Source organism: Phaethon aethereus (genome assembly GCF_964289735.1).
Source record: "Phaethon aethereus genome assembly, chromosome: 1".
NCBI lineage: Eukaryota > Metazoa > Chordata > Aves > Phaethontiformes > Phaethontidae > Phaethon > Phaethon aethereus.
The window spans coordinates 77,904,089-77,913,885 of record NC_138575.1 but is presented as its reverse complement, the minus strand read 5'-3'; the positions used below and the strand labels follow the sequence as shown (position 1 = coordinate 77,913,885).

Genomic DNA, 9,797 nt, shown 5'->3' with positions numbered 1-9,797 from the left:
GTACAAATAGCTGGCACAGCCTCTTTAGTATCAAACGCCCAGTACCTGAGATAGAGCTTGGTGATGCCTGAGGAGGCAACAGCAGAATCGGCTTGCGTTTGCTTCAAATACACTTATTGTCTGCCCATATTTATGATGGGGTAGATCTTGCAGCCAGAACCTGTTTATTTGAGCTCTTGGTCTCTGAGAAATGGATCCTCCCTGTTTACGGTTTCTAGGGAGCCAAACTTGCATGGGTGCCACTGCAAGTGTATCAGCCAAGTGACTGTAGTAATGATGGCGCTTAGCCATGTATCAGATGAAGAAGAAAAGGTTGTTTTCCACCTGAATGGTGAATAAAGAATGCTTGGAGGCTAATTTCTTTTAATGGATGGCTACAGAGCTAGGATATCTGCAAGGGGTTACTGCTGTAGATGGGCTATGCTAGTAAATCAAGCGTGCTTGTGACTGTTTCTTGGCACTGAGGTGAACTGGCATGGAATAGTCCATGTCCAGACTGTTAAACTCTCCTCACCTTTTGAAACAGGATGGCTGCATGCAAACTACCCATTGGGAATGGTTCCTGACCAAGGTAACTCCCAAAACGTACCCAAGAAGCTGCTTGAGCCAAGCTTGGGTCAAAACCCAATCAGAGATTATTCTAACAATTTGAGTGTACAGAGGATGAAGATGCAGTGCCCAGGGACTGCTTAATTTGCTGCATGTTAAGCAGTAGGGATGGTCTACTCAGATCTACTTAACTTCTGTTTGATAATGTGAAGATAAGATTGCTTAAGTTGTCAGAAAGTTGATGTTTTCCTTTCCATTCCTTTTTTTTTTTTTCCCCCTCTCATTCTCCCTAGTAGTCCAAAGCTAGGTAATGAAAACTGAAGCGTTAGAACTGTGGTGGTTTTGTTTGTTTACTCATTTTGGATTGGGGGAGGGGGGCAGAAGGCCTTTTCTACCTGTATTAAGTGCTGCATTTTTGCTAGAGGATTAGTAAGTCTTGCTCTTGTCCCACTGTTTTTCACTTGGCTGTGCAATGTCTGCTTTGTTTTTACTTCTCATCTGCCTTTACAGAGAACTGACTGAGCCTCCTTATATGGCTTTTGTCATTTGTACATAGCATGCTGGACCTTCAGAGGGCTACAGAACTTAGAGAATTCCCTGTGCTAACATTTGCTTTCTGTACTGTGGTAATTAAATGGCAGGAGCAAGGTGCAATTGATTGGCACATATCAGAGGGAAGAGGAAATATAGCAGGCTCTCTGACTGCTACTCAGTTTGGGGAGAAACCAAAAGTCTAATTTTGAATTACGTTTGTAACAGAGGAATTGGGGCCTTTAAAAATATTTCCTTTGAAGTGTCGGATTGGGTTAACTACATAAGTATCAATAGAATTACTCTGTGATCCAGTGCATAAGACTGCCAATATTTGAAGATATTTTTATAACTAATGATGGTAAAATGGCATGGAAAAGGTTGAGTGATAGCGCCATCACCTGGATACTCTTGTTTTATTAGCACTCAAAACACATTCCTCATGGCAAAGACAAATGCCTCATCATGCCTTAATAAGCCCCAGCGTGGCATCTCCCGAAGTTTTGCTCGGTAGAGCATCGTCAGCTCTCAGCATTCCGACTGGGAGCTCACGTATCGGTGTTTGCAGTCGCAGGCACCATTTGAGCTGTACGGCTGCGCAGAGCAGATGCAGACCATTTAACATTGCCTAGCGGGTCACCAGTGAGCCACGCTTACGAAACTGTTGCATGTGCCATGCAATACTATCTCTGTCTGATTGTTACTTTCCCAGTTAGCTCTCCCATTTATACTTACAGTATAGTTTGTCTCAGATTTCCTGGTGCGGAAAATTAATAATAGCTCTTCATAAAACAGAGTAATTAGTGTAATGAGCTGATGTCTGGTAGATGCTTTTTTCCTCTTGTAAAAGCCTGAAAGTCTAAATAAACATCTAAGCAACTGTACTGCTTAATAAAATAGCAGGCTTTCTTAACTAAAAGGTTGCATTTTTAAAGATTTTTAGAGTACTTTAATGTGCATAGCCTTCAAGATAATGGCCAAAAACATTTCTAGAGTTAATTCTCTCTTATTTGGTAAAGGAGTTAGTCTGCCACTCTAGTCCTCTACTCTAAACTGCATATCTGAAAGTGCTTACATAGGGGATGGTATCCAGCACAACCACAGAAATTGGGAACGCCTCTTATCTGGTCACTGCTAGTCAGCGGGAACTTTCTCAATCTATATTTTTGTCAGCAAATTAGATCTCGTGTCAAGAAATCAGTTTTTGTCTCTCTTGTTGCTGTTGCCAGCCACACTGCTGCTTTTCATGTCCTATGTTCTGGTGCATTCTCGTAATCCTCTTTTAGACCCAGGGGAGACCATGGCCAGAGTGACAACTGCAGAAGACCCCAGTGCCTTGCACCTCCCCTCTCAAGGCATCACATTTACCCCAGGACCTCACTCTACACAAAGCAGAGCATCATTGTGTGTCAGCAGGCAGCACTCAATTAAATCAGCTGCAGGTTTGTACTGAAGTCTAAGTATTCAGTGTCTTGGGACTTTAAATCAAAATCCTTTTCTTCCTCAGAGGACAAGCACTGTGTAACTTGTAGGTGGCATCATCCTCTCAGTCCTTTCTGTCCTGTTGTTTGCTTGGGCTTCAGTGGTGCCTTTCAATGTAGCAAGTTGCAGTGGCCAAGGAGCCCTTGTGCTATTTAGGGTTTGGGGCACATTTCCCTCACTACTTTGAGAGAAGCCGACTGTCACAGACCATGTTTGCTGGATCTTGTGGACATGAACAAAATAAATCTAGTTCTACTGATGGAGAGAGGGTGGAAGAGGGAGCCGTGGCCCTTCTTACCCAATTCTTGTTCCTTCTGCTTGTATGTGAGGAAATGGGGTCTTTATTTTCTTCCATTCTCTGAAGCCCATTGGAACTTGAGAGGGATGCCTTCTTTGGACCACTGTCTCACTTCTGTTCTGGAAGTCACTACAAGATCACTGTTTCCAATTATAACACATTACCAGATTTGATATACATCTTATCCTTTGGGAACTCATTTGAAAATGACTATACACTTACCACAGAAAGCTCATTTTCTGCAGCAGTAAGATTTATAGTTTGTTCCAATCAAGTATGAATTTGCTGTTAATCCCAATGTGGACATTCCTCTTGCAAGTAATTTTTAATTATTATCATGTGAGGCTTCCTTCATCATGGTTCGTGTCACTTTTCCTCCTCTCCTTGCTATGTAGTTTTAGATTTAGGGTCAGATTCACTGTAGGAGCAAGCTGTGACAGCTCTATTGATTTCACCGAAGCTGTATCCAGCTGTGAATTTGAATGCTTTCTTTTGTTGGAATGGCTCAAAGTTGAAATGAAATGTGCAAGGCATCCGTGATCATATACTTTCATTGTAAAGAAGGGATAAGCATAAGAAAAAATTTGGCTCTCATAAAACTGCAGCAAAGCTGTAAATAACAAAAAGCTGTATTGTGCCATCTTGCTTTTTGTAAACAAAGCTGCTTCTGAAGAAAGTTGCATTTTGTTTGCAAGAGCAGGTCCTAGATTAAAGTTTGGAAAAAACTTAAATGCCTATGAACTAGCCCCAGTGTTCAGGTTTGTTTGCAAAACCTCCTTTGATTCAAGTAGAAGGTAATTAAAAGCTCTTAGCTGTGGCTGAATTTGGCTCATGATGAATCCAAAATAAACATCAAGCCAAATCTTTTGGTCCTTGTTTAGTTCTTATTCAAGTCTAATGAGAGCCAGAGGTGTCTTAAGTAATATAAGGTGCCCCTGTACACTGTATTGCACTGTCAGGTACTTCCACCCTCCATTACTGGCTGTATTTTTAGCGAAAGGCGCTGGCATGTGCTAAAATACTTGCCAGCCATAGACTCCATACACAGACAATGAATGTTGACCCCACTACTACGTTGGTATCTCTATCCAAAGCTCAATAACTGAATAAAGTCTCTAAATTTTACAGGACAAAGAGATCCTCTCTGTAGTTGGAAGTGGGAGGGCTGCTGTCATGGAACACATCTATGCACTGTAACTTTATTTATTGGTTTTTAACTTTAAAAAGTGAAGTGTGTATTCCAACTTACTGTTTTGGCTGTAGTAGCAGAAAGAGAAGCCCTGGAATCTTTTCTTTAAATATTTAGAATTGTGTTTGGTTATTTATTGCTTTCAAAACAGTGGACAAAGAATAACTGATTTACTTATATATTTCTACAAATTAATTGATTTGTCTTGAATTTTCAGAAAAAATATGTGATTTTTCCAGACTTAGGAGTAAATAATGACTGCTTAATGTATTTCACAGCTACGTCTGTGAGCTCTGTCCCAGATCCCACATTATTTTCCTGGGACATTGGGCAGATCTTACTTCAAAAGACAGCTGAAAAAAAAGATGAACTGAAAAAAGCATTTCAGATGCTTGATGTTGGTCAGACCCTGACAGTCACAAAGGGTGAATTCAGGAGAGTGTTTGAAACCTTTTTCTTCCATCTAACAGAAGCTGAATTTGATGCCGTGCTGGCAGAGGTATGCTACGTCATTGCTGTTTATAGTCATTTAGAGGTTGTTCTTATTTATGTCAAGAGCAAAATTTCAATGGGAGCAGGTTCCAGAGCAATATTATCAAAAAGATGCTACACATGGTCAAAATCTTCTGTTCAAGTGAAAGTCATAGAAAACTTGCAGAAGTAATGTGAGCTAAATTTGATGATTGGTATGTTTATATGAGGATTTTGTCTGTGTACTGTGTCTCACTATTTGGAAGAGTTGCAATTTGCTAGCAGATTTTTTGATTTTTAGAAAAAAACTTCACAGCTTAAAGTCATATACATGCAGTGTTATGAATATGTATAGATTAGGTTGTGATCTCTGAGTCAGAGACCAGCTGTTTTTTGTCTGCGCAGCGGGTTTCTCTGCTCACTTTTGGTATTTACTACCTTATAAGCCATCGTCAGATTGGACTTGAAAGAACATTGGGTGTTTATATGATGTCACGACTGATGCTTATCAAAAATAGAGGAGGATTCTGATGCACAATCTGCACCAGCATTATTGTACATTTAAATTTCTATCCTGAAGGTATAGGTGACTAAGTTCTGTATATATAATTTTTCTCTAATGTATTTGACTCTTGTTTGTTTAATTTGGGTGAACTGATCTATTACATTTGCATTTTAAACTAATCAGCCCATTTCAGCTAAGATTAATGTTAAATTCTTTGCTAATAATAAATTGTCATTAGGGGGACACTTATAGACCTGAAACACATTAATAGCCTTTTGGAACAAGAGAAGGATGCATCAGTGAGGCTGATGAGAATGAATATACTCTGCTTAATTCTAGACAAGTTGCTGAGAAGCAGTAATGCATAATACACAAAAGCAAAATTATAAGATAAATTTATTTTTGCTTTTTCAGAAAAGAATGAGTAATGTAATGAAGTACTTAAAAAATCTGATATCGCTGTAGGACTCACCCATGTATAGTGAAATACAGATCCCAAATATTGGCAAAGTTACTGTGCCATATCTTGATTTCCTGTCAAAATTCACTAAAATTGCCAGAAGTACCAGCATACTCAAAAGGTAAGTGTTCCGTATATGCAGTCAAATTGCTCCTAAATTGTAGTCATAAATCACTTGTGAGTTGTCTAGCTCTCAAGGCAGAATCTAGCTGCTAATGTGAGCTTCTAGTGACATAGAGATGTGATACACTTTTTTCTAAAATGGCTTTTTCTGTATGTGTAATTGGCATAGTTGCCATAGGAATGTTACCTGATTGCCAAAGGGAAGGGAATGGTCTGCTAAGCCACTGCGCCGCTACCAGAAAAATACGAACCTTTAGGACTAATCAGTCTGTTCTATAAATAATCAATGAGCGTCGTTGTGTATGAAAGAAATTATGACTGATTCAGCTTAATAGGGATTTGAAAACATGCCATTCAGCTTGACATGTCTTTAAGTGAAACATAGAAGCTAAGCCAAGGGACCTGGCAATGGGGGAAGTTACAATGTTTCACGATTCAAACCTTTAAGAGTAAATAACTCACATCCGCCTTCCTTTCCAGTGCAAGTAATTTTTCAACAATAAAGGTGAGAAGATACCAGCTGTGTATGAACTGGGACTACGTTTGGATTTTACCTTCAATGAAGTAAAATGGAAAGTAGAGCCATACTCCACATAAAAATAATAAAACCCCTCAAACCTGTGCTCTCACAGTGGCTTTCTTAGAGGAGCAATAAATATCTTTCACACTGCACCACTCCCCGCCCCCAGTGAAATATAAAGGGTGAAATTCTGCAAGGGGATCTGCAGGGAAATTCCTTTTCCTTCAGTTTGTCCTGTGGGCTTGTATGATCTGGCCTTCAATAAAGAGTTGCCTCAAAAAATATTCTGTAAATTCCAGTCCAACTTTTTTCCCAGCAAGTGCAAAGTTAAGAAAACTCTCAGACAAAGAGAGAATGAGGGAGTGTAATACTGAGGATACAAAAATGGGATTAGGACTTTGAAAGGAAGCAGGAGGAGGAAGAGGAGCAGCAAAAGAAAAGAAGAAAAAGGGAGGGACCTAAGCCACTTTCTCCCAGAGAGACAGGGGAGCTTAAAATATTCTAATTAATTAGTGAAAACTAATTAAATAACAAACGAGGGATCTTTCCTGGAATAAAAGGTTAATCTTTTCTTTATTACACGCAATATAATAAAATGGTAAAGCTCTTTGTACTCTGGGGGTTGGATTTTCTCCCCGTGTTCAAGGAGAATATATACGACGTTACTCTCGATTTCCTTTTAAACTCACCAAAGATGTGGCAAGTCAGGATGGTGCTTAGGCGGTCTGGTCTTTCGGCCAGCTGGTTTGCTCGGGAACAGCTCTGAGACGGTGCAATGTCCGCAAGCAAAAACTAACGGCAGGTTCGCGGCAGCACTCGGGCGCCGGTCGGTGACACGGCACCACCGGAGGGCAGTGCTGGGGCTGCTTCCCGGGGGTTTTGCTGGGAGGCATCATCCCCGCTACCTCCTCTCCCGATTTAAAACTCGAGCGGTTCTACTCAATTTAGAGGCTGAAATGATGGCAGAGCTGGGCTTCTAGGACTTCATCCCCAAAACAAGAGATACGAATGAAATTGCGCAAGGCTTTTCAGAAGCAGTTGGTAAAGGCTGAAACCAGAGAAGGATGTGTGGAAAGGGGAATTTGGCACCTGCAGAACCCACCAGTGACAGTAAACTTGGCTGGTAGTTGACTCTGAAAATGACCACCTGTGGTGCTTGATGCAAGTCAATAGGATGGGGCGGGGGGGGGGGGAAGGCAAAAGCAAGACAATATATTTTTAATTTTTAAAAGAATTTTAAAAGAGTTTTAAAAGTTACTGGTGAAGAGTGCATCTCAGAGTCATTCTGGGGAAGAAAGGGAGGAGACATGCTTGTTGTTCTCTGAAGAGCACTTGATGGGAGCAGAGGAGAGGGCAGAACCAGTACTATAGCTTTCTTGACCTCGGGACTCCCGAGTACCCTGTCATCCCAAGGGCCAGATCAAGCTGCTAATATCCCTTTGTGTCCCTTAGGGCAACCAAAAAAAGTCCTTCAAGAAAAAATATTTTACACTAACAGTCATCACACTGGTGGTAGAGGACCGGCTGCCACATCTCTGTTCTGCTCAGGGATCCATATTTGTGGTGACTTTCTCCAAGAGCAGTGCAGAGCTGTGAAGAACAGCCACAATGAAGGCAGGACAGAGCCACTTTCCTGCATTTGTAGTTGATCACAAGCTGAAACAAAACTCCCCCATTGATGTCCCTACAGTGGTCTTCACCAGTACTGTGATGCACTTGTGGTTTATGGTCATCTAATCTTTTTTACTATATTTATTTTCAAGTTGAACAGCCACAGTTGCCAAATAATGATATTAAGTCAGCTGGAATCCCTGCTCAGGGAGAAAGTATGTTGACCAGGGTAATAACAGAAACCACATGCTAGGGTAGTAATTCATTTCAGATAAGTAGATGTTGCTCTTGATGTACTGATATCAATTTGGTAACATGCTTAAAAGGATTTCGCCCTGTTGTATCATGAAGATCTGGTCATACTTGTATGCTTAGGGGTTTTTTTGTTGTTGTTTTGCTTTTTTAAATTATGCTAAAGTACTAAGTAGTATTTTAAAAGTCTCTCCAGTCCACACTGTGAATCCTTTCTTAGCATGAAAAACCTAAGCACTCTTTTTCAAGCAGTCTTGCAACAAATCTCTGGTGTAGGACTGGCATAGTCCCACTGTGATTTTATTTCTTAGTTACTAGATCCTGGTGGCTTGAGTCACAACGCTTGACTTATTTAAGAAACTAGATTCTCTATGGCAGTACAATTTCTGTAATTGTTTAGCCCCTTGCAAGACTGGTATAAAACATTCTGTCACATCGGAAGAACTGTATTTTAGGCATTTTCTACTCTTTTTATGTAGAAGTATCCAGCCACCTGAGAGCTCAGTCTACTTAAATCTCAACACAAATTTGAACAGTGCAAACACACTTTTTTAAATTGAGGAGGAAGTGGTGGTGTGACTATGGGAAAGCTAGATTTTTATTATTTAATTTTTGCAAAAACTGAGTCATGAAAATCTGTTTATCAGTGTCATATTTTATTATATTTGGGCATTTGCTAGTTAACCTAATGAAACATATCACGCATAATAAGTTACTATTTACAAGGACACAGAAGAGTATTCCATGCTGGCTAGAGCACTATGTGACAGTCTGTTGGCTCTACCATAAGACTGTTCATAGAAGAAGAAATACATTAAACATAACCTGATGTAAATTCCAAGGAAAATCCAACCTCCTGCTGTGCTTGGCATGGGCTTGGCCTGTAATTTGGGAGGGGGAAATAAAATCTTTCTTATTTCACAGCTGTTATTGCACCTCAGGGTTGCAGTAGTATTTGCAAACCATTTGCTTCCCTTCCACTGAGTAGGACATCTGAATACATCCTCACTCTAGTCTGAATAAAATATTAACATATCGCAAGGCTGTTAGGACAGATTGTGTCCAAGACAATCTTTTCTCGCTGTAGAAAAGCCTATCAATCATAACTTCGTATAGTTGTTATTAGTGTCATAGCTTTTATTCATTTGGCTATATGCAGCTAACTGAAGAGTAACGTTTATGTTTTCATGTTAAGCATTTCCTATCACAAAAGAAGCTGCTGAAATATCTTCTTATTATAGAATTCATGAATTGAAAATATCCTCCAAAGTCCTAATTAGAAGTATACTTAATTTACAAGGTTCTGTGTTATTTTTTTAACAGCATTGTGAAATAGAGCTGTTACGTATAATTTAGTACATTAACAGAAAACATCATTAACTTAAGGCAAGGTTACTGCTACATATATAACCCAGGAACAATTCAGTTAAAGAAGTACTGCAAGATATGTAAATGCATGATGTACACAGATAATTATTCAGATACTCTTAAGAGTTCATATATAGTCTGAAATACTTATCTGTAATGTACCACAGTGGTTATTCCCAAGCCAAACCTTATTCTGCTTCCATTTGGATGCACATCATCAGTCAAGGATACATTTATATTCGTAACTCTGATTGGGTTTTGAATTTGCATGTGCATGTTTAAAAAAATCCCCAAAACCAAACACACAAGAAAAAATCCCTGATGTCATCAGGAAAATACGCAATAAAAATCTTCCCCTTATATAGGCAGAAAACCACATTTGGACCACCTACCACATGTACCTGTATTTAGACATTGTAATACGCGTAATGGCCAAGA

The 9,797-nt window shown here is 39.7% G+C and overlaps 1 protein-coding gene across 1 annotated transcript in view; it reads left to right on the top strand.

Annotated features, from left to right (window-relative positions):
• Nucleotides 1-276: 276 nt before the first annotated feature.
• The window catches only part of EFCAB6 (EF-hand calcium binding domain 6), a gene marked incomplete at both ends in the record, with an annotated part of 114,063 nt that continues 104,542 nt past the window's right edge, over nt 277-9,797 (top strand). Inside the window, 3 exon segments of the mRNA XM_081999877.1 lie at nt 277-331; nt 4,328-4,548; nt 5,491-5,606. Coding sequence (XP_081856003.1) covers nt 277-331; nt 4,328-4,548; nt 5,491-5,606 — 392 coding nt within the window.